The sequence below is a fragment of the Perca flavescens genome, chromosome 15 (genome assembly GCF_004354835.1).
Source record: "Perca flavescens isolate YP-PL-M2 chromosome 15, PFLA_1.0, whole genome shotgun sequence".
In the NCBI taxonomy this organism is placed as follows: Eukaryota; Metazoa; Chordata; class Actinopteri; order Perciformes; family Percidae; genus Perca; species Perca flavescens.
This window is the reverse complement of record NC_041345.1, coordinates 23,815,643-23,842,422: the sequence shown is the minus strand read 5'-3', so window position 1 is coordinate 23,842,422 and position 26,780 is coordinate 23,815,643. Positions and strand designations below refer to the sequence as shown.

At 40.3% G+C, this 26,780-nt stretch overlaps 2 protein-coding genes across 3 annotated transcripts; one reads left to right on the top strand and one right to left on the bottom strand.

The window, feature by feature from the left end:
* Nucleotides 1–50: 50 nt before the first annotated feature.
* zgc:158403 (tetratricopeptide repeat protein 39A) lies at nt 51–16,735 on the bottom strand. 2 transcript variants are annotated; one of them, XM_028600386.1, is made up of 18 exons: nt 16,398–16,735; nt 15,584–15,688; nt 14,949–15,080; nt 14,485–14,543; nt 11,599–11,666; nt 11,307–11,371; nt 9,070–9,169; nt 8,895–8,960; nt 8,684–8,795; nt 8,486–8,553; nt 7,265–7,324; nt 6,201–6,362; nt 5,978–6,069; nt 4,313–4,433; nt 4,098–4,209; nt 3,643–3,757; nt 2,561–2,677; nt 51–989 (listed from the first exon to the last, which is right to left on the bottom strand). In XM_028600386.1, exons 1-18 carry the CDS (start codon nt 16,430–16,432, stop codon nt 881–883), a joined length of 1,698 nt encoding a protein of 565 aa, XP_028456187.1. In that variant the 5' UTR covers nt 16,433–16,735; the 3' UTR covers nt 51–880. The 2 variants fall into 2 exon arrangements, with proteins under 2 accessions (XP_028456187.1, XP_028456188.1); XM_028600387.1 differs by having other exon boundaries at nt 881–989; nt 8,687–8,795.
* A 1,445-nt stretch (nt 16,736–18,180) lies between these two features.
* Nucleotides 18,181–23,433, top strand: LOC114570194 (uncharacterized). Its single transcript, XM_028600448.1, has 3 exons — nt 18,181–18,801; nt 19,859–20,087; nt 23,253–23,433. Exons 1-3 carry the CDS (start codon nt 18,609–18,611, stop codon nt 23,431–23,433), a joined length of 603 nt encoding a protein of 200 aa, XP_028456249.1. The 5' UTR covers nt 18,181–18,608.
* Nucleotides 23,434–26,780: the final 3,347 nt, after the last annotated feature.

Genomic DNA, 26,780 nt, shown 5'->3' with positions numbered 1-26,780 from the left:
GGGACAGACTTTATTTTGGCATCATTAATGACAAAACAGACAGTCGTATGTAGAATTTATTTATGCAAAAATATTTGTTAAACATTCTGAAATTTTTGGAAAGTGCATGCACCGTTACAAATGTGCGTAAACACTGAATTTTGATTAATTCAAACACCAAGACGGTGTCAGTGAGTTGAGAACAGCAGTAAACGGTTCACCTCTTTAGCCATGGCCTGTTGTACTCGTATGCATTTCCGTTGCGAGCATACAGAGTAAGAAATGAATGAATGCATAGAATACTGGCTGCTGACTGGAGGGGGGGGGGCATACATTTCAAGTCAGTTAACCATTTTCTAAATTAGTTTTTTTAAAACTATCTTAAAATACCTTAGATCTTAACACCTTAAAATGTCGTCTTTCCAAAACTGCACAGTATACTGAAGTAACTTAATTATGTAAAAATCATAGAGCGCTATTTTAATTTAGTAAAATATAAAGTCATTACTATAAATTTCATCAAATCATAAAATGTCTTACACTGGTTGTGATGCTTTCAATCAACTGATTCAAATTTAGTGTTTCATTTTTATATGTAAACCATGAAAACATTGTCCATAATATCTAGTGTACTGTATATACACGGTCCCTCAGTTGACAATGTCAAACACTTCTATGATCTTGGAAGCCAGTCTGGGCAGCCCAGGCTTTTGTAAAACAGCCTTTACTTTAGTCCAATGATATGCTAGTGTAGACAGTGACACAAAAAGGTATACCTGAACACAGTGCTAAAAAAAACCCAGCATTCACTTGTTGAAAATGGATAGTTTAAAAAAAAAAAGGGCTAAAACAGCCATAACTGTCAGGGAAATGGAGAGTCCAGTGTGAGAAAATGTCCTCCTTACATATGAGTGTCCTCCTCTTCCCCGGGGTCAGCCTTGAGTTTGGCCAGAGCAGCGTGTACCCTGAACTGTGTCCGAGACTCCATCGAGTAGTCCTTGTAGTTGTGTCTACGAGTCAAAACGGTGGAGGAAGATTAAAGTGTGAAAGGATTAGTGTTGGCGTTTTATTGAATATTACAATACATTACTTTTTTTTTTTTGTGACTTCTCAACTTGCCTCCTTTACTGCCTTTTATCCAATGGGAGCAGAGGGTTGATAAACAATTTATTAGTCTTCAAGATCCCATTTTATTTACCCCCCCCCACCACCACCCGTGAGTGGATAGCAATTGTTGTTCTGTAACCGGCAGAAAGCGACCTCTAGTGTTCCTGTAGGGGCTATGCACTGAGTAACCATACAGACGGTACTCGCTGTACATTGTGGGACTATCCTGACTAGAGTCAGAAGAAAAGATGGATACCGCTTTGAAATGAAGCTACAGCCAGCAGCCGGTTCGATTAGCTTAGCATAAAGACTGGACACATGGAGAAACGGCTAGTTTGGCTTTGTCCAAAGCTACCAACATCTGCCTATTAGTACCTCAAAAACTCACTATGTAGCAAGTTGTAATACGCACAAAAATGAAACAAGTTGCGGTTTCAGGGCGGGTTATTGTGTAGAACTATTTCTTGGCTGTGGTAGGCGGACTTTGTTACCTTTGGACAGAGCAAGGCTAGCGATTTCCCCCGTTTCCTATATCTTTATGCTAAGCAGCTGCTACCTTACCTTCCCTGCATAGACATGAGAGTGGTATTGGCTATCTTCAAGGCAGCAAATAAATATGTATTCCAAAAATGTCTTTTTCTTTAGGTTAGGTACAATAAAAGATTCCTTTTATTGTCATTTAGCAAAACACAGAAATGAGAAGCATGAACGAAATTACGAGCATGACTCCTTATAAAAACAGCTTTTATCTGTGTTTTATATATATATATATATATATATATATATATATATATATATATATATATATATATATATATATATATATATATATATATATATATAAATAAAAACTGAATAAATGATTTCCAGCTGAATAATTGTCCATAATATCATCCATATTTGTATTTATTGCACAGCTGTTCTAATGGATTACATTACACTTTAAATATGGGCTATTTTGTTGGTCATTCATATTTTTAGGTTTTTGTTAGGTTAGTAAAGTACATAACATTTCTGTCCAACGGAGTACTGTTACTTCACTCCTGTCACTTTCTAATAAATGCAGGTACTCATGGTGTACTTGTTCTTAAGTGTTGGGCAGAATGTCTGCTTGGACAAAACACAAGAGGAAGCCAAAATGCGCTGCTGTGTGAGGTAGGAAGCTAAATAAGGGCTTTGATTACACATAATCCCCAACATGTTTTCTATTACAAAATATGAATGTGTACCAGCACAATAATCCATGCAGACAATGCTGTGCCCCCAAATGCTGCACATGCAAGCTGTGCAGGCTAGACTACTACAAGCTTTTTAACTCTAATTAAAGCACTGCATTTCTGTATCACATTACAGTCTATGCACAAGAATACAAATGATATTCGACTTTGTCATCTTGCTGGATCTAGGTGGCAGGGTTTGACAGTGTCTCGGATGCTGTATGCATCAATGAAGCTGCTTTAAGGGAGTAACTTACTTGGCCTTGTGCAGTAGTTTAATAGCCTCGTCCCTTCTGCCTTGGTCTATGTAGAGCAGACTGAGCTCCACCAGAGAGTTAGGCACCAGGTAGTGGTCAAACTTGATCTTCTTTTCACTGAGCACACACACAAAGAAGGTGAACTAAGTGTAACTGTCACATAATACAGTTACATTTCAAATGTAAGTTACCCTGTAATAAGGAACAAGAGTTTGGTTTTTCCATGCGGGTAGGTGACTAACTTTTGATATGAATGAAGAACCAAAGGTTTCTCTTAGGACCTATTTGAAAGCCTGGGTCATTATATTCAGTGAGTATGTTTACATGCACACTAATATTTTTGGGTATCCACAGGTTTTTATAATATGCACAAACATCGCAACACCGACATTTTCAAAAGCTGTCTGAAGGAATAAAAGAGGGAGGCTGGGTTTGCATAGTCCAACAAGTACACCACCGCTGGAAAACATTTTTTTAAACATTATGCCCTGCTATATGTAAACAGGAATATTAGTGCAATAATTATTTTCTTTAGCCATGTTAACAGCTTCGTCAGAACATTGTATTGTCTAAATAAGGGCAAAAACCGGAATAATATGTGCATGTAAACCTAGTCATCATCAGTGTGACTTAAACAAGAATGGCTGTCATTCTTCAGTGCTATGTAAATATTCACTGTATGACTTGATAGGTGAGTTGAGAGGAAACTAAGCAAACAGTGCATTGTCAGTACATCCAGTTCAGTGTTTACTTTAAATGTCAGGAAAATATTCAGTAAAGATTTTTGACACAAGATAAGCAAACACTAAATTTAAAAGTCCTTTTAAGGATGACTTTGGACCCGTTAATAATTTTAGTTCTTATTGGGAGAATGGCATCGCCTACTAAAATTTGAAAGTGAAGTGATCTTAACTTGGTCTAAATGGCCAATGTGTTCATCCATGTTGCCAAAAACTGCATCCAGGTTTTTACATGCAGTGCACACACACTGACGTGTCTCTGTTCACAGAAGATAAATGGTTTGTTGACTTGCATGCCGTGTTAGCAGGGAATAACTTGAAATTAAAACCACTGGAAGTCACCTGGAAAACACTTTGTTGAAGCTTTCCTCGGCAGCCTGGAGGAGACCCTGGTTCTTCAAACACAGACCTTTGAGCAGGTGGATCAGACAGCGGTCATCCAACGAATACTCGTTATCTGTAGAGGAGAGTGTAAAGTTATCTCATTTTGTCTAAAGTTATATTTTAGGTTGTCTCTCTGCAAAATAGCCTCGGGAAGGAACTTGTTTTGGTGGAACGTGTACGTTCAAAAAGTTGTTTAAGTCGTGCAACAGAAAACTCAGATTGGACAAATAGTCTAGCTATCTGTCTGGATTTACCCTGCAGAGATCTGAGGAGCAGTTAACCATAGTCCTCAGAAATCCACCGGAGTTTAGAATGCCAACACAAAGAAAGAGGAAGGTAATAATGGACATCTGGCCAAAAAGAGTGAAATCCCGGGAGTGGAGTTTGTTCTGGTTTGGGATAAGTGCTATTACCAGGAGACTCCAGCAGGGTGCGTTCTGCATCCACCAAAGTCTGCATCATGCCTTCAGTCAACTCTGGTCGTTTGCTGATCATGCTGAAACCGTTCCACATGTACATCATCTCCTATAATGAAACGGTGAATACTGTTAGAAGGCTCTGTTAGTCAAACGTATTTGCCATTGTGCGTGTGTGTGTGTGTGTGTGTGTGTGTGTGTTTGAAGCTTACCAGCACCGGCACTGGTAGCCTGATTGGGCAGCGAGCCTTGTAGCGTCTAGCTTTACGGATAGCAAACTTCTCAGTCGGGGGAGACTTCCCTGCTATCTTCTGCTTGAAGGTGGGCACTTGTCTAAAGACACAGGAACATTAGTGAAGAGTAATTAGGAAAGAACACATGAGGTCTGAATTAGTGAGACAGTGCCTAAAACTTCGGATGTACTTCCTTTTAAACCTGAATTTATTTATTTATAGCCACTTGGAGGCAGTGTAACTAGCTGTCAATCACACAAATGTGACATATTATCACCTTACACCAAACATGTTAGCTAACAGTTGCATATTTACCATATACTGTAAAAATAATGGACAAAGCTTCTGGGTCTGAAAAGTGAAACCAATGCGGAAGTGCCTTATACCTGCATTTAACTTCCAGTAGGAGGTGACTCCACTGGTTTAAAAAGAAGTCGGTTTCCAAAGTCTATGGGAAAATGACCCTGCTTCTCACTTGATTTATTACCTCAGTAATAGGTTTATGGTCTCGATCGCTAGTTTCAAGTTTTCTATAATACAGCAGGATGTTTATTTTGTAAATTATGGTCCCATTTATTTTAACAGACTATAAGGCAGGGGATGCTTTAGGGGCCTAGCTACACGCCGACCTGTCAATCAGGACAGAGGCTTAGCAATGCTAACCATGGCACTGTGGAGATTAAAATAGCCATGAACTTGTTTTTGGGTATTGGCCGTGCTTTTCTTCTTATACTTTGACCCTCTCACTGTGTGTTTTCACTTCAAAGTTAATTGGAGCATTTTGGTCGCCTAAAAATATATGTCTTCTTCAGCGTTCTGCCAACCCAGCTAGCTAGCTACCTCTAGCATTAGCTGGTAACTAAGGGGAAAGTTTGCAGATTTTCTGTACTGCCATACATGCAGATAAATGGTGCCAGTTACTGTTTAATCTCCACTGGATGACTCAATTAGGAGGGGTTGACAATCTGCAATGATGGCCAAACTCAAGGCTTCGAAACGGCAGTCCACAAACCAATGTCCACTACTTTTACAGTCTATGGTATTTACACATCCAGCACACACGGAGCAATGTTTTCATTTGGACTCTTGCTTCTGTCCACCTGATGAATTTAAGTCCAATGTTAACTCTCTTTTAGCTCTCTTTTTGGTCTCCACCAACTCCTGAGGAAAATATCAATGCACCACTATGTTCACTAGCTAGTTGCTAACTTTTGTTTGTGCCGTTTGGTGCTGTGCAGGTAGTGTACAATGGGTTTATCAGAGCTTTCGCGCTAAAATCAGCTGCCTCCTTGTGGGAAACCAAGTTGATGAGAGCAGTGAAAATAAACCAGAACGGTTAAGTTTTGAGTCGTGAAGACGTTTAAATCGTCCACGTCAAAGCGGAACTTTGTGACATCCCATCTAGTTTCAAAGCCAAATGTGGTTCAATATGCAGAGTTTTTAGTGAGGTAATAAACTTTTCGGTGGAAAAACTACATCAGATAAAAATTATTCAAAGCAAGAGTATTTTTATAGGTCTCAAAACATGTCTAAAGGGGACCTTTAACAACTTAGTTACATCCTAGAGTGTTGTTATGTCTATGTTGTGTATGTGGTATATGTTTCTGAGATAAATCATGGAGCAATTACAGTGTGTGCATTTACCTAAAGAGCTCAACCTCGTCCTCCCCAAAAGGCCTGGCCTCATCTTCAGCCAGCATGCTGAGGTAAGCAGCTTTCATGTAAACATACATGGCCTAGCAGTTAGAAACATAAAGTAAGCATTCACACATTTTGGCTTTCGACCAGATCGACGCACAGCTTTCTTTTGAGAGTTCAACCAACTAAATTCCCACTGATCTCCTCTGGCCCGTCTGGTGTTCTGTACCTTGGACCAGCGGCTCTCCTGGCTCAGCAGGTCTGCGTAGAAGTACGCCATCTTCCACGCTCGCTTGTAGGTGAAGCACCACATCAGCTCCCAGTAGCACATGTGGTGGAACTGCTTCCACGCCTGCTGGGCCTTGCAGCCATCTTCAAAGAGTGCCACCGCCTGGCAGATCATTGACAATACATCAAATATATCATATATATACACATCAACAAGGATATGCAACAGTGACGCCAGGGGCAGAGCAACGGGGTGGCTTCTGGGGCTCCAGCCCCAAATGTTTTCTCAAAATCCCTTAATCTTATATGTTTTTAAAATAACTATGTCATATCCCCTAAGTCTCTTTGTCTGGACTGGTAAATCAATAGAGAATACGTTATATGTTCATAACTCATTCTGTAAAGTCTACTAAAAATATTTTTAAAGATTAGTAAAATGCCAAATTCCTACCTATGTCATGTAATTTAAAAATAGAAACATCAGACAGTTGTTGTGTCTCTTTAGATGGCAGGATTGAGAATGAATCATCCTCAACATCGGTTGTGTTCAGGTTTCCCAATGATGAAGACAGTTGGAGAACAATTAGATACAAAATCGGATGTTGGCTCTCCCAAAAGATCCTTTTCCTTGGCAACTATCAGGTTTTTCCCAAATGATGTACAGATTTTATGACATTCTATTATCAAATGGCTTGAAAACTAGTGCATATAGCTGCCGTAAATTAAGCATACCCCCGGATTTCCCCCCCAGGTTTGGCCTGAGCCCTGAAGGTTTACAACATCTGGCTCTGCCCCTGAGGGAACGCTGCTTTGGAGGAATGTTGTGTATTAAATATTTACATTGGGTGCTGGTCTTTTGCTAGCTCAGGGGCTAAAACATGGCGTCAATATTACCAGAAATGTTCATGCTTCACTCGCTCTCAAGAAAGTATGCAATCACTTATGATTATTTACATTTTTCTGACAACAAAATGCTCTATTAAAAGGAGATTAAATGTACAGGAAATATAACATCAGTCGTCATTCTTCCAAGCCATGTCCCTGACACATTTCATCAAAACACACCTCATCAATGTTCCCCCTGATCTCCTCAGTCCTGCCTGCAAAGAAGAGGAATATTGCTCCCTGGACAGAAGAAAAAAATTGATTTCAGCCTCCAGTGTTGCTCAGTATTACATGTCAATCTGCTGTGTGTTAACTTCTCCTCTATCTGCAAGCAGACCTGTTGTTTAGCAATTACTCTCACCAATGTTTAACCAAGACATTTCTATTCTGAGTCGTTACACATTGTGCCAGAGCTTTGAGTTTGTTCTCTGGGATGGGCAGGCATGTAGGGAAAAGGTGGAGTGGAAACAGGTATTATGAAGTCACAAGAATGTCAGTCAGGGGGAGTGGAAGGAGTAATAGCCTGAAGGTGTGCGAGTTCACTAGAAAGAAGGAAAGAGGATGTATAGATGCAGGGTGCAGAAGGGGCTGCGTGAGAGGAAGGTGGAGTGAGTATCAGATGAAAGTAATCAGGGTGGGGAGGATTCTGAGTGTTTAACTGGACCATAAAAAGAAAAAAGAAAATATGAGTTGAAGGAGGGATTTGTAAGAAAGAGCTGGAATACATTGAGACGCAAAGACGGTGTAAAAATAGAAAGATTACAACGGGCAATGACGTAAAAAGTTAAATTCATTCCAAATTCAATTCAATTGCCAATAAAGGATCATTCTGTTTTATGTACTTTTACTTTTTTCTATCAATTACGACTTTGTACTCATTTTACCACTCAAGCTAATTGCTTGGATCTGAAAGCAAAAATGGAAATAAAACAAGGGTTTATAGCCAGATGATCTGAACCACTTAAATATTCCCTCTTTGCTAAAAAAAAAAAGGAAGAACTGTATGCAAGCATAAAAAGGGCACATATGGTAGTTCAAAGTTGCATCAGGAAGTTGCCTAGTCTGACTTCTTTTAATTCGTGGTTGCCATGTTCCGAAAATGTAGCAATTACTTTGGTGAGTACAATGTAAATCATTAACTACAAAACTACAAAAATAAGATGAAAAAAAAGTCAAAGTTCAAAATAATAATAAAAAAAACCGAATTATCCTTTAGAAATTTTGTACTTCAGTTATTTATTATTGCACTTCCTTAAAGTTGGGGCACTCGTAAGAGACACATTAAAAAAATAATGCTCAAAATAGATGCAACGAAGGCAGTGATATCCTGGACTTTTTGCACTTCAGAACTTCCTAGAAAGTGATGCATCCTGTAAACACATGGTCCTTGTTGCCACTCACCCGTGGGTAGCGGAGACGGAAAGGTTTCAGCAGCCTTTCAGCTTCAATCACGTCTCCCTCGCCTGTACCTGAGAGGACAGAACGGAGATACGATACACATGATACATCGTCCCAACATTTTCAATGACAGGATATTACCACGTGATCAGAATCATCTGAATCTCCGATGCTTGTGATGCTTTGGAGGGGGTACAGCACTACCTAGGATGAACGTGAGAAAGGTGTAGTAGCAGAGCACGAGCAGAGCACACAGCATGGAGCGCAAATTCATCCCGGTCGCACCGTCATGCAGCAGAGACAGACCAAATTCCTAAAACAGAACCACACATGTAGAAAACATCAATGATTGTGTCAGTTAATGCATAATGGAGGAAATGTGTGTATATATATATATATATATATGTCACACCTTGTCTCCAGAGAAGCCCGCAAACTCTAAAACTTTGAGTATCCGTGGAGGAAATAGAGAGAGTGTCTGTGAATAAAGAAGACCTGATAAACTGTATGGTAGTCACACACACACGATCTCACACACACACACAATCTCACACACGATGGTGTTTGGGGCTGCTTTTGTGACGTACCAGATTAAACGCCCCTATTCCAAATGATATTCCTCCCTCTAAGTGAACGTGGCTGGGTCCTTTGAGACAGTTGTGAGATTGTATGAAGGAATGCAGTTCTCTGGATGAAAAAAAAGGCATTGATGTCAATTGTTTAACAACACAGCTCAGCATAATGACCTAATACTGTATAGCAGTGATCTTCAACAGAGGGTCCTCAGAGTCATTGCAAGGGGATGGGCTGCCAAATTACGAGGGCTTTTTCCTTTATTAGAGCAGCTGAAAAATGACAGGAAATGCGGGAGAAAGAGAAGGGATGGCATGCGGCAAAGGGCCTCGGGTCAGAATCAAAACCCAAGCTACTGCCAAGGTTTGAGCCTACATAGGGCGAGCTGCACGCTCTACCGGGTGAGCTAGAGGTCGCCCCCACGTAATGACATTTGACTAAACAAAAAAACCAAACATCTAACTTAAAAAGTTTCTCCAGTGATTTACTGTTGCACTTTCAAATAGGAATTGTGTGAGATACAGATTTAAAAAAGAAAGAACGATCAAAATCTGTGCAGCAGAGGCCAAAATATCCAGACTTTCAAGCTCCAAAAAACACTTGTTCCTACATTTCCCATAATGCAAACCAATAGCATCTTTTAAGAACCTCCTTGCCTGATACTCCACATGCCCATTTTGTAAAGGAGACTTTCTGTTGAATCAAGTCTCCAAATAAGCCTGATGATGTCACTATGACACTATTTTTTAGACAGTTTAGAGAGTTTACGAATTAACGAATGACCTCCTGCTTGCTTCGGACTCTGGTTCCCTCTCTATTCTCATCCTACTTGACCTCTCTGCCGCTTTCGACACCATTGACCACTCCATCCTTCTCCAACGTCTAAAAAATCTGGGCATCTCTGGTTCACCTCATACCTCACCAACAGATCTCAATTCATATCCATCAACAACTGTACGTCCCACACCATACCGGTCAATCACGGAGTCCCTCAAGGTTCAGTGCTAGGTCCTCTTCTGTTTATCCTGTATATGCTTCCCCTTGGACTTATCATTCAAAATCACGGACTCAAATTCCACAGTTACGCAGACGACACACAACTATACCTCAGCACTAGATCCATCACTCCTGCCACAGTATCAACCATCACAAAATGCCTCTCTGCAATAAAAACCTGGATGACTGCCAATTTCCTTAAACTCAACTACAACAAATCTGAAATCATCATCATTGGTCCAAAATCACTACTTGCCTCCTCCCAAGATTTCGCTCTCTCCATCGCTGGACATACAGTCAACACCTAACTCCAGATCCAAAATCTTGGTATCATTTTTGACCCCACACTCACTTTTAAGCCCCATATCCATCATATCACCAAAACTGCCTTTTTCCACCTATGTAACATTGCTCGTCTTCGCCCCACCCTCTCGACATCTGCTGCTGAAACTCTCATCCATGCATTCATAACATCAAGACTTGACTACTGCAACAGCCTCCTATATGGTCTCCCTTCATCGGTCTTACAAAAACTGCAATACGTTCAAAACTCTGCTGCTCGCCTCCTCACCCACACCGGTTCAAGACAACACATCACCCCTGTCCTTCAACAGCTTCACTGGCTCCCTGCACAACAGCGCATCCATTACAAAGTTCTACTCATCGTAGGTACAAAGCTCTCAATAATCTGGCCCCTCCATACCTCACAGACCTCTTACAGCACCATCGTCCCTCCAGATGCCTTCGCTCAGCAGACTTAAACCCCCTCAAACCCATCACCAAATCAACCCACCAAACTTTGGGGGACCGAGCCTTTGCAATAGCTGCCCCCACCCTCTGGAACTCACTCCCCATCCACATCAGAAACTCAGACTCACTGAACACCTATAAAAAAAACTGCTCAAAACTCACTTGTTTCAATTGGCCTATCCATAATTTACTTATCTTGTTTGTTTGTTTCCTTCTTTCTTTTGTTTGTAAAGCGTCTCTGAGTTCCATGTAAAGCGCTATATAAAACTTATGTATGTATGTATGTATGTATTATTATTATTATTATTATTATTATTATTAGTTTCCTCCAAAACTACAGAAGGCAAAATTGGTCGAGTGCCCCTTTGATAACTTTACAAATTTTGCAACTGCAAGAAGAGCGGGAAATAAATATTGATATAACGTATACAGCCTTTTTGCTCAATAAAATATAACACCACCAACTTTTACTAACTATACAACCTGTTTCTCTCTTATTACTTACTTGTAAATTAGGTAACTGTTTCGTACTTTGATCCCTCCTTTGATAAAACTCACCATGTTCTCATCCTGTGGAAAAACAACAAGGGAATGGGTAAATTGAACTGAGGTGCTTAGATTATCATTCAAACAAATAGAAAAAATGGCCTAAATGGAATTTTCGTTCCATATATTTGCTGGACACTTCCTAAATAAACAGTCTTGATAATGTGGAAACTCTGGTGTGCTGTTACGTTAGATATACAGATATATACAGTTCATTTCTAAGTTTGAAAAATGGGATTAGCCTACTTCACCTGTAGGAAGGTGAGAGCGGCTCTTTGGAGTTGGCACTCTGCGTAACACACTTCAGCGTGAAGCTGCACTGCAAAAACACATGCATAAACACGACACATGAAATAATAAATAACATACTGTACAGGGATCAAAATCAACAAGCAAGGAAGCATCAAATTGTTTCACTGCTACCTCATCAGTCGCTCATAGCAAATAATATGGGAATATGTTTATATGAATATGTTTATGTTTTAGCCACACTAGCTGCATGGCTTTAGGGATGCTCCACTCGTGTATTTTAATGCTTTTACAAGTCTGAAAAAAAGGTTAGTGCTAACAACAGTTGCTAACAAGTGGCTAAATGAGGCGACAGAGGTTGTCGGGGACATTAAACGTTACTGCCACTTTAGAGGTGGAGATGTTGAAGTCATGCAACCGTGGTCTCGTTTGTTTATAGCCTAGTGTTAGCTTTTTCTTCTGAAGATTGCATTTACGCTTCATAAGTCATAAAAGTGGTGTTCATCTGTGAAGATGGTCTTGCTGAACAAATGTTTAAGTATCATTAACTTGTTTGCCCCGGGGCTTATTTTTCTGCAATAAAACCTTATCCCCCAGGGACCACTCCTCTTTAATTTCTGTCAGTCGGTTGGTTAAACACTTTTGGCCGGGACTAAAATATCTCAGCCGCTATTGGATGTGTAGCCACAAAACTTTGTACAGACATCCATGTCCCTCCTAACGGGGAATTGCAATTATTTGGTTTTATTTTATTTAGCGACATAATAATTTCAAAAGGTCTTTACTTGTGCAATACTTTGGTTTCTTACCAAATATCTGCAAGTCTAATGACATTCTAATCAGCCTGAGCAGTGCTTTGAGTTATGTGCTAATTAGCTAATGTTAGCATGCTAACATACTCAGACAAGCTTGTTTTAAATACTGGAGCACCACAAGGCTGCGTGTTGTCACCTCTGTTATTTTGCAATTTATATTAATGACGGTAGACAGCAGCAATGTTAATCTACTTAAATATACTGATGACATTTGGTTGGACTTCTCACCGAAAATAATGCTGCACATGAGAAAGCTTACTTTAGCCAGGTCAATTTACTGCAGGACTGGTGTCAGACTTCTCATTAGGAAATGAACATGGCAAAAACAAAAGAACTCCTAAAACAAAACAAAATCAGGAGGGACCAGTAACATCACCCCTGTTGTACTTAACAACCAGCCTGTGGAGGTAGTGGAACATTTCAAGTACTTGGGCACAATCATGGATCACGCCTTAAGTTTTAATGCAAACTCAGAGAGCCAACCAGTGCCTGTTTGTAACCAGGAAACTGAGGAGCTTCAGTGTGAGTCAACACATACTTGTGATGGCACACAGGGGCCTGGTAGAAAGTATTTTACAGTTTACAGTGCTCATATTATGCTCATTTTCAGGTTCATAATTGTATTTAGATGTTGTACCAGAATAGGTTTACATGGTTTAATAATAATTTTTTTTTTAAAACACCACATTTTTGTCGTACTGCACATTGCTACAGCTCCTCTTTTCGCCCTGCTTGTTGAGCTCTCCGTTTGAGCTACAGAGTGAGACATCTCACTTCTGTTAAATTTTTGTTGGGAGTCGCACATGCACAGTTTCTAGGTGAGGACTACTAGCCATTAAGAAGCAGAGAATGAGGGAGTGCCATGCTAGCAGCTAGGCGAGCATTATAACGTGTGTTACAAAGTGACGCACGTTCATCACGGAAGTAAAAGCTGGACTACAATAGAGCTGTTTGGAGCAGTTTGTGAACAGTGTTTTCTCTGCAAGATAATAAGTCCCTTTGGGGTGGACTTTAGGCTTTTTCACTTTGTAAACCTATAACAGGCACAAAAAATATATATAACACAATAAAGAAAAGGGGAAAAGCCAAAAAGCATAATATGAGCACTTTAATGTAACAGCTTGGTATGGCAACCTGAACGCAAAAGACAAAACCAAGCTTTCCAAAATTGTTAAAATAGCAGGGAAGGTGATTGGCAGGCCACAGAAGCAGCTCAATGATCTATCAGACAGTGTGGTACTCAGGAAGGCCAGACAGATATCTGTGGATGCCTCACACCCACTAAACTCTGAGTTTGAGTTGCTCTCGTCTGGCCGTCGATTCAGGGTCCCGAGGGCGAGCCGGAATATTTCTAAGAGCTCTTTTGTTCCCCATTGCCGTAGAGGCACTGGATGCAAAATGACTGCACTACAAAAGAGCAGGTATTTTAAATATGTTCTCTTGTAGGCTGTATCCTACCTTCTTTCCACCAGCTGCTGTTTCTGCTCATTGCACAATTATTGTTTTATGTTTAATGGTGTGTAGTATTAGGGTGCTGTATGTTTAATGTTTGATAATATCCAATGTCATAGTTGTGTTTTAATGTTTTGGAGAAGCCGAAGACAAATTTCCACCAAGGTGGACAATAACCTCTAATACAGTCTAATCTAATCTAATCTTAATTTAGATGGTGAACATGGTAAGCATGTTAGCATGCAAATGTTAGCATTTAGCTTAAAGCACCGCAGTGCTTAAGCGGATACAGCTTCAGAGCTGTTTTCTCTACGGATGTAAAATGTCAGTGGAAAATTGTAAGTCTGCAAAAAAAAAAAATCATTACTGTTGGATGGAGAAGTTGACAACATCAAGAAGATTGGCACTGACCGTTTTAGATAGGCCACTATAGTTTTTTTTTTGCTATCAAACTCCATTGAAAATGTGCGGGATATATGGCATAGTGAACACTCAGACAATTGAACATGTTATCCCCATTGAAAGAAGGAAAATTAAACATAAATTACACATTTTCCCTTTGCATTTACGGTTTTCTGGGTGAAAAAAAAAAAAAAAAAAAGAAACATGTAAGCCTTTTACCTTCAGTGAGCGATTCCCCTACCGACTTGTTAGATAAACCTGGGGACTTCCGTCGAAACCTGAAACACCAAACCAATACTTTAGTATCAACAAAAGAAATGGTGTTAGTATTCGTGCTAAACACATATTTGCTGACAGTGACAGCAATCATCCACGAATTGCATGTGCCCATTTTGGCACATTATCTTGGCAGCTGCTTTAATGGCTTCTCTCATGCAAACGCAGTCAAATTGGTAGTATGGTCAGAAACAGTCCATGTAAATGCAATCCTGTAAATTTGCCTCTTATGGCTGATGGACTGTGGAAGAAGAGTTGACAGCATGTGTTTTAAAAAAAAAAAAAAAATATATATATATATATATATATATATATATATATATATATATTATTCCAGTCTATGAAATGAGTGAAATGATATGCTTAAACCTGGTGAAAAACACTATACATTCACGTGACATCCTGACCTCTGGCACACCTCCGAGGCACTCTTCATGGTATTTCCTGCATTGCTGATGTCATCAGGCTGGAAAGTCATCATGGCCTGCATTTCCAGCACTGTGGCGTAGATAAGAGCATGGTACATACTCTCATTCACTCTATATAGGAAAGACGGAGTGGCAGGATCAACGTTATACACTGGAGGCAAACAGAGGCAATTTTAAGAGCACAGCTACTGTATGACCGGCGCATTTTCCTGCTGAGAAAAGATAAGAGCAAATGTCTGGTTCTCTTTATTCTTCCTATCTCCTCTGCCGTCCCAGGCCGTCTTGTGCATAGTGTTTATTTTGTAGGGTTGCTTTTCGTTGGCTGTTGGAACAGTCACACGTTGGGCGTCAGCTTCAGCAAACACCTCATATCCTGGAGAACTGAAGCCTACGCAAGGCCCACCCTCGTGTCATGGCTGACAGGAAGCAGGCTACTTCACAGGTCACACTACAGTTTCTTCTTCTTCTTAACATCACCCGAGACTAAATTCTTCTGACATCATACTAAAAGATACCACAGTGAATGTGCTAAAACATGTATGCAGTACACAGACTGTCAACAGCTGGTTCAAACCTGTGTGGAGCCAAACATGACTCGGGGATTATTCCGTTACCTTGGCCGCAGCCTCTCTAGGCTCTCATTGAAGTGGTTGTTGAGGAAGAGATCCAAGGCCTCCATGCACTCATCCAGGCACTCTTTCAGAGTCATCTGTGAGGAGCTGCCGCACAAACACAACACGGATCAAAACGTGCACACAGCAAAAGCACTGAGTAGAGGGGAAATCAGCAGCACACTGATAAACATACAGGATCCATGTGTGGTGCAGGTAAGAGGTTCACAGCAAAGAGCAACAACATGCATTTAAGTTTGCCTGAAGTCTTAGTCTTAGTCACTAAACTCATGATGCAGTAAGAGCAGCATCACACAAAAGCAGCATCTGTGTTGTCCTTAATATAAAATGATTATATTATATATTAAATGTCCTATTCCCCACACTCTGCATCAACATCCATCCAGGGCTATACACCTGCCCATTCTATATATTTTGCACATTATGCACTCAATCCATTCAGCCTGTTTTGTCTCATGTTAAACAGCTATGTATATTTTGTTTATTTCATTAATGTTCAATTTCGGTTTGTTTATGTATGCACCAAGCACCAAGGCAAGTGACACCTTGTTAGTGTCACTTAACTTGGAAATATTTGTGACAAAATGAACTAGGTTGGCAGACGACAAGGAAACGAGCATTGTGGTGCAGCAGAGAGTGAATCTATATTATTATTTCCTGTACAGGTTTTCCTTTTTCTTTTTCTTACCATTTCCCAAGATAAATAGAATCCTACCTGCTGATCCAGAAGGAGACAAATACTTAGGGAAAAGACAACTTTTTGCGTGTCACTAAACTTGAAGTTGCCTGTACTCACTTCTCTGCAGCATTTGCGTCTTTCCCATTGGACATGTTCTCTCTCTCTGGCCGGGTGGCGGTCCCCCAACACCTGTCAGGCGCTCAGCAGTACTCAGCAGTAGTTCAGTCAAGATGCATTCACCACTTCAGCAGCACACTGAAACCAACCAGCTGCCAAACTACAGCAGTGACATGGAAGTTGGCGTCGACTTGCCTGTTGGTTAAATTCAAGCAAAGTGCTCCGAGGTAGAGGCATGCGTTCATCTGTACAGGACCCGACAGTTTGAGCGAGCGCAGTAGAGGCGCATCTGACTCCTCCTCTGTTACATCACTGTTACATCACTGCCACGCACACATTAAACAGCGGGCATCACAGGATCAGGTGCGAGCAATAACAAAAGTATTTATACAGCTGATTTTTTTCAAGGAAATGTGATTATATAGCCTATATCTTTTTTGGTATTTGGTAATATTTATTTATATATATTTTTTTTTTTCTACTTTCCTCTTTTCTTACTGTGTATTTAAGTACCTTTAACTTTATTTATGTTATGTCATCATTATGTAAGGTAGTAGGCTAATGTTTATTGAATGGAAATTACTGCCTTATTTTTATATTTTAAGTAGGATGCCGAATTGTTCAAAATTGTTTGTATCACATGATATTTGTGAAAATATGCAAATAAAGTTTAAAAATAAAAGGATCCGGTGCGAGCAGCTACCAGGGTAAATGGTCACCCGGACATAATCAAGTCAGGTGAAATTGAGTATGCTGTACACCGACGTCTTATTGACTTTATTTTCCCCCTCCAATGTATTGTCCAACTTCAAGACTGACCATATTTGCTGGGCCTACATAACATGGCCCACATCTGTGGAACAGGGCAGCGGAGAACGTTGATGTTTTTAAAAGCAAACTACAGACCTACCTTTCTAGCTTCGCTTTGGTTAAATGGGATTTATTTTATTGATCTGTTTTTCTGTTTATTTATTTACTTTTTTATCTAAGTATTTACATTTTATTCAGTTTTTTTATTGATACATTGTCTTATTCTATTTTACTCTCATGTTCTCTTATTTTTATTTCATTATTTTGTATTGTTGTTATATGTTGTTATTCTTCTACCGTTCTCATTTATCTTAAACTGTATCTTACTTTCCTTTACAGTTTTTGCCGATTGCTTACACACTGAAATCAAAAGTATTACACAATTATCAAAACCTTACACTCAAGGAGCAAATCACTGGCCCAGATGTGCACCACTGTAAGCACAATGTCAGCCTCGCACTTTTTGCAAAACAATACACACAGTGATTTCCAAAACACCCAACACACTTGTCTGTTTGCTGAGCTAACAGTGTTATACAGACTACTGTAGTAGCATGAAAACTGGGACATGTTTTGTTGTGATTCTCCATGTTGACATGTTGACTAATTTGGGTATATGGAGAGAAATACATTCTATGTTCCTCAGTCTGCAGCATTGGTCTTGTGTAGTGTTTGGTGAACTTGTATATTTGCACTTTCTCTGAGTACTTCATTCACAGTAGTGAATGAAATGTTTTAGGTTAGCAACAGCAGTGGATAACGGGTTCAAACTGAATTAGGTCATATGAAATGTGTGTGTTTCAAATGGTAACAAAATATGGTTTAGCAAAATATGGGAAAAAACTTTTTTTATTAACTTTTTTGAAATACATTAAATTATCTAAAAGAATCAAGTTGTGTTGTTTTTTTCTGTGTACTCTCTTGCTCCACCCTCCACTGCAGTTGGATGTGGTAATGCACCTTTAAGCTGGTTTGCAAACCGCCACTAACTCTAAAGAAGAAGAATAAGCAGAAGGAAAAAGAAGTCCTGCAAAACTACTCTGTTCAGTTTTTGTATGAACACCCATGAACCGTTCCCATCCCGGTGGAATACGAGTTTAGGGAGTCCCAACAACAGCAGCAGAGTCCCTTTGTTGTGTTGAGAAAGTGTGGATCTATCCGAGCCTCTGTATGTCTGGATGAACCTGTCTGAATGGACTTCGTTTTGTTTTACTTTTTTCTGAACGTGTTACCTCGGATCTCATCTTTCCGGTAACGTTAGGTTAGCTACAAAGCTATCGAAGTTAGCGTTGCATGCTAGCTGGTTAGCAGCACAGAGCTAGCGTGACTGTTTGGTGGAGAGCAAACTGTGTTTTTGACGGAGTTTGTGTAGAGAAAAAAAATTTCTGTGATTGTGTGAAGATGTCTAAGGTCCAAATGCTGAGAGAGTCGGTGAAGCAGCGACTAACCGCGGCTGCTGAAGAGATATTTGGGCTGTTTGAAAGAACGATAGCAGAGTACGAGGAGGAACGGTGTCGGTCAAAAGAGGAGAACGAGCGACAACGGAAACTTCTGGACGCTGTTTTCACCCCTCAGCTTCGGTTACACAGGACAGGTTTGTTCATTTATAAACACTCTTCTCTCCTCCCTGAGATGAAAAGTAACTGAGCATTTACTTAAATAACGTTACACAGTGTAGGACATTAAAACATATTTCGAGGGCAACTTTTAAAAAACAGAAAATTTGTCGAAAAGTAGTTTTTAAATGTGAAATGAAATGAGCCTAGATTAAAATGCACACAGTAACGTACGCCTAATCACCACCTTCTGCCAAAAAGCATATTTATTAGCACGTGCATTTACAGTATCTCACAAAAGTGAGTACACCCCTCACATTTTAGTAAATATTTCATTATATCTTTTAATGGGACAACGCTGAAGAAATTACACTTTGCTACAATGTAAAGTATTAAGTGTACAGCTTGTATAACAGTGTAAATGTGCTGTCCCCTCAAAATAACTCAACACACAGCCATTAATGTCTAAACTGCTGGCAACAAAAGTGAGTACACCCCTATGTTAAATTCCCATAGAGGCAGGTAGAGTTTTATTTTTAAAGGCCAGTTATTTCATGGATCCAGGATACTATGCATCCTGATAAAGTTCCCTCGGCCTTTGGAATTAAAATAGCCCCACATCATCACATACCCTTCACCATAACTGTACATTTCATTTTATAAATACTTATTACATATAAAAGAACATCTAATCTGTACCTTTTTTAATATTTTTTTGTCTAACAAGGATAACAAGCATTCATTCTTTGAAAAGTACACAACAGGTGTCAATGATGCACATTTCATTCTGAAGGAAAGCCTTTCACTCTCACATTAGACAGTTCTGTGAGACAGCAGGGGAAGATGGTTTGCATTAAAAGTCAAAAGAATCCCCTAAACCTAGTAAAACATCCATTAGACATCATTTTTAATCTCAGTCCTTGGATGCAGAATGCAGCAGATCAACAAAATGAACAGCTATTAAATGAAAGTTTTTGATCTGTGATGTGAATGCAGCAGATCAACAAAATGAACAGCTATTAAATGAAAGTTTTTGATCTGTGATGTGAATGAACAACATTATTTCTCTGTAACGTCTCTGTCTGTTTCCTGCAGATGTCCAGCAGCTGTCGGTGAGGGAAGAAGAGGTTCCCCCTGAGCAGCGGGAGTGGAGCTCCAGTCTGGACCAGCAGCACCCAGAGCCCCCACACATTAAAGAGGAACAGGAGGAACTCTGGATCAGTCAGAAGAGACAGCAGCTTCAAGGGCTGGAGGAGGCTGATATCACCAAGTTCTCATTCACTACTGTCCCTGTGAAGAGTGAAGATGATGAAAAGAAACCTCGGCCCTCACAGCTTCATCAAAGACAAACTGAACTGATGGAAACAGAAGCTGATGGAGAGGACTGTGGAGGACCAGAACCAGCCAAGAACTCAGATCCAGATATAGATTTACATATAAATACTGAAGACCAGACTGGAGACTCTTCAGAACCTGAGACTGATGACAGTAATGAGTGGAAAGAGACCGGAGAAGCTCAGTCATGTTCAAACTCTTTGGAAAATGATGATGATGATGATTTTGTCAGTGATTCGAGCTGTAGTACTGATGAGAAAACATTAAGCTGCTCTGATTGTGGGAAAAGATTTGAATGCAAGGCATGGCTGAAGCAACACATGAGAACTCATACCGGAGAAAAACCTTTCACCTGCTCAGTTTGTAAGAAATCTTTTGCAAAGAGTGGAAATTTACAGGCACACATGAGAACCCACACAGGAGAGAAACGATTAAGCTGCTCCGTGTGTCAGAAGAAGTTTAGCCACAACACGCATCTAAAGAACCACATGAGAGCTCATACAGGAGAGAAACCTTTCAGCTGCTCAGTTTGTAAGATATCTTTTACACGGAAAGATAGTTTACAGAAACACATGAGAACCCACACAGGAGAGAAGCCCTTCCCCTGCTCAGTTTGTAAAAAATTGTTTGCACAGAGTTATACTTTACAGGTACACATGAGAATCCACACGGGAGAAAAACCTTTCAGCTGCTCAGTTTGTAAGGAACTTTTTGCACACAAAATAAATTTACATGTACACATGAGAACCCACACAGGAGAGAAACCGTTTGAGGACTGTGGAGGACCAGAACCAGCCAGGAAATCAGATCCACATAGACATCCAGAACCAGAAAACTGATGACAAGACTGGAGACTCTTCTGAACCTGAGACTGATAGACAGTGATTATTGTCTGTGAATGACAATCGTTACTGGCTAAGTGCGGTTAAAGACTTAAACAAAAGATGAACTAGGCAGTCACATGTCAGATATCAGAACTATGTTTTTGACAGCAGCGGAAGTAAAACAGCTGGTTCAGATGAAAGTTTCAGCTGTGATAAAACTCTGGATTAAAAGAAGGTAGAAACAGTTCTGGACATGATTGATATGAGAACACATTACAGAAAAAGCAGTCCTCTCTCCTCAAGAGCCAAGCCAGGTTCCTGAGTCTTGCTTGCTACCTGCTGGTTAAAGAAAGGGAAGGGGGTTAGCCCCGGAGAAAGCAACAACTTCAGCCGGTGGGCCGACTTTAAGGTGGACCAGCTATTCTCATTTTAGTGACAAGCCAATCCTTCAAGTTTTGCTTTAATGATCTTTCACCACCAACAAGGCTACAAGCTGAAAGCAGCGGACCAAAACTAACACTGCTAGAGTCTAGTGTTTTTCATGGTGGCCCTGTAACTTGTTGAGAGGAAACCAATAAGGTAAATGTATAGGCTTTTCCAAATGTGCATATTCATAATCAACTAGCAATTAATCAGTAATTGCTTTGTGCAACTAAGCAGCTCCTTCAAAACCAAGGAAGAGGTCAGTATGTACTGTAGAGTCACATCTCTGTTAAAGTGGTGGTTCAGAGTAATTTCAACCTAAGGGTACTTTGCACCATTAACCTCGAGCCAAACAACCCCCCAGAAGCTTTTTTCACCTGGGTCGAACATTGGGAGAGTTAGCGTTATCAGCTGAATAGCTTAGCGCAGGGGCTAATGGATCCAGGTTTGTGTCTCGTAAATGACCCCACTAATAATGCCCGAAATGATACCAAACTTCTACACTAGTACAAATAGGTTATGTACTCAAACGATGGATTGGAAAGTTTGTAAGTACACCAGAAGTTTATGTAAATAACACTTGTTGGCTTCTGCTCTCTGCTGTTGCTACTGCTACTGTTACCGGCAGTAAGAGTGCTTAGGGACGTCTACAAATTACAACACCGAAAAGAATTACAACAAAAATATTTATAAATTAAACTTTTTTTTTTTTAAGTAAGTGCTGTAGTATAACTAGCAGGAGACAAGTTATAATTGAGGTAAGTTTGGAGACATTACCTTATTTAATCATTAAATTAATAAATATTTTTGTTTTATCTCTATCAAAGGACCCTAGGGTGAAATTACTCCGAACCATCACTTTAACATTAACAGTCATTTGACAGTAAAGTCACTTGGGGGCGCTGTTGTCCTATTTGTATAAAACACAATGATGGTAAAGGGCCTTGCATTGGTTCATCCATTCCTATAATTTTTTTTTTAAATGTAGGATATTGCTTTCTCAATCTCTGTCTCTATATATAGGCTATATATTTCAAAAACACCTTCATCCTCACCGGTTCCTTCTGTCAGGTATGCAGTACTGTGGTATGGAAGACAGAACGTGACTTAAGTAACTGAACTACACTTGAACTGTTTTTATCATTACCACTCAGCTAATTAATTTACATAACACTTTTACAGTCGATAAACACAGTACTGGGACATTCACATCAGGAGAAGTTGGAGAAAAGAGTTTTAGTTTTAGAACTTATCACTAGTCATGTTTCCATCAACTTATTTTGAAGTATCGCATTTTGAAGTATCACATTAGAAAATGTTGATGGAAACGGCAAAATTAGAAGACGTCCTCAAATTCGCAAAAGGTTTTTACGCTTGCTTGAGGTGGTTTTTGCCTTTTTTCGAAATAGAGTTAATGCACAAAATGGGAGATGGAAACAGCTTTGCCGAATAAGTCGTGACGTAGCGAACATGTAACAATAGCCGCTTTCCGACTGGAGGGATTTTTGCAGTTCCTAGAACATAACCTTACTAGAACCCTTTTTTTTTCTCCTGTTCCGACTGGACCAATTTGGGGATTATTAAATTCCTCTGACAACAGTTCCTGTAACTCTTTGACCTCCTACTTCAGGGCAGGGTCTTTCCCTTTCCGCATAGTGGTGGTTAGATGGCTGTGTTTATAATAACAAAAGGTCAGTTCCTATGGCCACTTGGCCAGTGTGAATGCAAATGAGAAAACCGGTTTTGGGGAAGAGTAGTTAGTAGAACTGTTTAGTAGTGGACTGTTCCTATAACTACGTTCCTGTAACTACTTGGTTGGAAAGAGGCTTATAATATACTGATTATAGTTCCAGGGGAAGGATCGGGATATGGGTCCCATCCAGTGCGCCGTACACTTGTGGCACAAGGCGCGTGGTGGAGTTGCGGTGCGCTCTAGCCTATGCCTCAGCCACGTCGGGTAAATTGACGAATTGGTTCAACAGCTTGAACTGTATGGCCCTGCACACCTACACAGCGGTGAACGGTTGTCTGGATGACACCAAAGGTCTCTGCCACAACCCTGTATTCAAGTTAGTCTTTTGGTCTTAATCTAATCAACAGACGGCCCCCAGACAGAGTGACAACAGAAGTTCTTCCCATAATGTGAACACAGAGCCTCCTCCTGCTAAGTGACAGACATTATGTAATTAGAGTAGCCTAGAAATCTAGACGCACCCTAGCTGCAGCAACTTTATTTTGCAGCCAGGAGGGTCTAGGCACTGTCCGTTGACTTGTGAGCTGGAAAAACCAAACTCTGGTCAGGCCAATCACATCGTGTATAGAGTCGGACCACGGAGGTCTTTTAGACCGGTTCCGTAAATAAGAGGCTTTTATTTCGCCGTTGACGGATCGTTTGTTTAAATATCACAACACATGTCCATCATAGGATTAACGGGAACCTGTGTTAACTGTCTTTTTGGAGTTAAACTCAACAAACACACACACACACAGCGCAGCAGGCAGAGGAGAGATATACCATAGACTGTATATTAATAGTCTATGAGATATACCCGTTTCTTTTCGGGAGACTTGTTTAAATTATGCCATAGGCTATAGCCTACATAATATTTTGTATTTAGTTCCTATTTTTGGTGTATTTGTTTTCTGATTTATTAGAAGTTGAGTTTCAGTCTGTGTGATAAATAAAAACTGCAACCCCTCTCCACACCGACTACGCCTCGATATCCTGTCCATAAATATTACAAACAGGATTGGTGACAAAGCGCAGCCCTGGCGGAGGCCAACCCTCACCTGAAACGAGTCCGACTTACCGCCGAGAACCCGGACACAGCTCTCGCTTTGGTCGTACAGAGATTGGATGGCCCTGAGTAGAGACCCCCTCACCCCATACTCCCGCAGCACCTCCCACAGTATCTCCCGGGGGACCCGGTCATACGCCTTCTCCAGATCCACAAAACACATGTAAGCCGGTTGGGCATACTCCCAGGCTCCCTCCAGGATCCTTGCGAGAGTAAAGATCTGGTCCGTTGTTCCACGACCAGGACGGAATCCGCATTGTTCCTCCCCAACCCGAGGTTCGACTATCGGCCGAACCCTCCTTTCCAGCACCTTGGAGTAGACTTTACCGGGGAGGCTGAGAAGTGTGATACCCCTGTAATTTGCACACACTCTCTGGTCTCCCTTTTTGAAAAGGGGAACCACCACCCCGGTCTGCCACTCCTTAGGCACCGTCCCAGACTTCCACGCAATGTTGAAGAGGTGTGTCAACCAGGACAACCCCTCCACACCCAGAGCCTTAAGCATTTCTGGACGGATCGCGTTCCACTCTTTTGAATAAGTAAAGGGTGTTTGAACTAAACCATAAATAATAAAATTAAAGCTCAATTAGTTTTATTTTTCAATATTATTGCAATAGTTGTAGCATTATGAGGTTTTCTTGTCCGGAGATTGTTTTAATACAAAGTGGTTATATTGTTGTGGTTTTTATATCTAGCTGTTATTTTGGAGCCTTGCAGGTAGCCTCTGTGCTGGGGGTGTTGAGCAATAACAGGAAGAACGCATCGTCTCAAACTGTTAACAGCGTTTTCTGTGCTTGGGAACTTGCGAGTTTATTCTTCCAAGAACAACCAGCAAGAAAGTTCTCCCCAAGAACACAAGTCTGTACTTTTCATTCTTGGTATTGAGAAACGCCCTACGTCTTGATGTGGGTCTGGCTTGTCAGGCTATAATTAGAGCACAATAAGCTACAGATGGCAGGATGACGATTGGGATGCAATTTTCCTGCCTAACTCAGCTGCAGCGTACATTGTGAATACATCAAAACATAAAAAGTACATTGATATCTTTAGATCAGCATTGTTTTAACTTTTTAAAACTCAACATTAGCAATAGAACAACAAGCCTATAATGTACCATTAATTAAATCACAACAGTGTAAATTACAATTACACTGAATTATATTTTCATCACACACACTCTCACACACACACACACACACACACACACACACACACACACACACACACACTTAAAAGGGGCCAAGGACAAACCTCACGTAGAGTCACACACAAACTTCCCAGATCTGAATGCCTGCCAAAGCATAGCTTTAAACCAAACTTTGTATGTTTACTTATTACTTGGCTTGGTGGAGTTATAATACCTAGGGTTAGATCTGAAATAAGGCTTCACTCAACAAAGTATTTTAATAATTTTTATTCTCTGTGCATAGAATGTTCACTTAAGTCTAAGAAAATGAACAGTGTTTTGGGAGAGCAGCATCCTTATCTAGATTTTTACAAGGCTGAAAGCGAAGGCGGGAGGGGAGGAGAATAGTCCCTTTCCATAAACTCAAGACAGAAACTGTGAAATGTTAGCAATAGAACAACAAACCTATAATTTACCACTAATTCAATTAATTAAACCACAAAAAAATGTAAATTACAATTACACTGTCAAAGCCAGTGGTTCTCAACCTTTATTTATTTATTTAAAAATTACTTTTTGGGCATTTTTAGGCCTTTATTGACAGGACAGCTGAAGACTTGAACGGGGAAATGCAGCAAAGGGCTGCAGGTCAGAGTCAAACCCGGGCCCGCTGCGTTGAGGAGTAAACCTCTATATATGGGCGCCTGCAACTGAGCTATCCGGGCACCCCGGTTCTCAACCTTTTTATGTGCCAGCGCCTCCCCTATCCATTATCCAGGTCCCTAACCGCCCCCCATCAAATAAGATGTAGGCTAATTGCCCCGAATATTAATGATTACGCCCTAATATTAGGCCTATTATTGTTGTTACTATTGTTATCAAAAATCATATCATTGAATGACAAACAACATATGTATTTGTTTCCCAGGTATCAAAAGATCCATGTGAATATTGTTACCGTCTGGCTCAAGGCAACAAAAGGGAGCAACACATAGAATAACCAAAAAGTAGTTTATTTAACTAAAAATACTAATAACACAAATTAACTAAACCTAAATGCAATAGTGGGGTGTGTAAATGTAGAAGACATCAGTCGTGTTTGCCATGTGTGGATGAGTGAATGAATGGTGTTATGTGTGTTGTAAGGTGTACAAACCAAACAAAGAACACAATGGCAGATGGATGCAGTACTGAGACCAGCTGAGAGAGAGTAAGTCTAGTATATAACAGCTTTGAGACTCCCAGGAGAGCAGTCTCTTTTAGCCTTCTGTACCAGATGGCCAGGTACAGACGACCCTCCCAGCTCCACAGCTTTACAGGTGTTTAAAAAAAACAAAACTATTTGACATTCAATTTAAATAAGCTAACAGCAGCCAATCAGAACGACTAGATATGTAACATTCAAACTTTAATTAGGTATTACAGACACTAACAGTAGCCAATCAAAAACAGCAAGCAATTTAACATTCAAATTAACCATTCAAATCTAAATCTATAATCGAATTGTTCCA

Excerpts from the sequence above, each read along its gene's own strand:
- LOC114570194 (XM_028600448.1), top strand. The coding sequence starts at position 18,609 with ATGTCTAAGGTCCAAATGCTGAGAGAGTCGGTGAAGCAGCGACTAACC. Across the intron at positions 18,802-19,858 it reads GCTTCGGTTACACAGGACAG|ATGTCCAGCAGCTGTCGGTG; the intron begins GTTTGTTCATTT and ends TGTTTCCTGCAG. Across the intron at positions 20,088-23,252 it reads GATGATGAAAAGAAACCTCG|GCGCGTGGTGGAGTTGCGGT; the intron begins GCCCTCACAGCT and ends TTGTGGCACAAG.
- zgc:158403 (XM_028600386.1), bottom strand. The coding sequence starts at position 16,432 with ATGTCCAATGGGAAAGACGCAAATGCTGCAGAGAA. Across the intron at positions 15,081-15,583 it reads CTAGAGAGGCTGCGGCCAAG|AGTGAATGAGAGTATGTACC; the intron begins GTAACGGAATAA and ends TTTCCTATATAG. Across the intron at positions 14,544-14,948 it reads GCCTCGGAGGTGTGCCAGAG|GTTTCGACGGAAGTCCCCAG; the intron begins GTCAGGATGTCA and ends TTGGTGTTTCAG.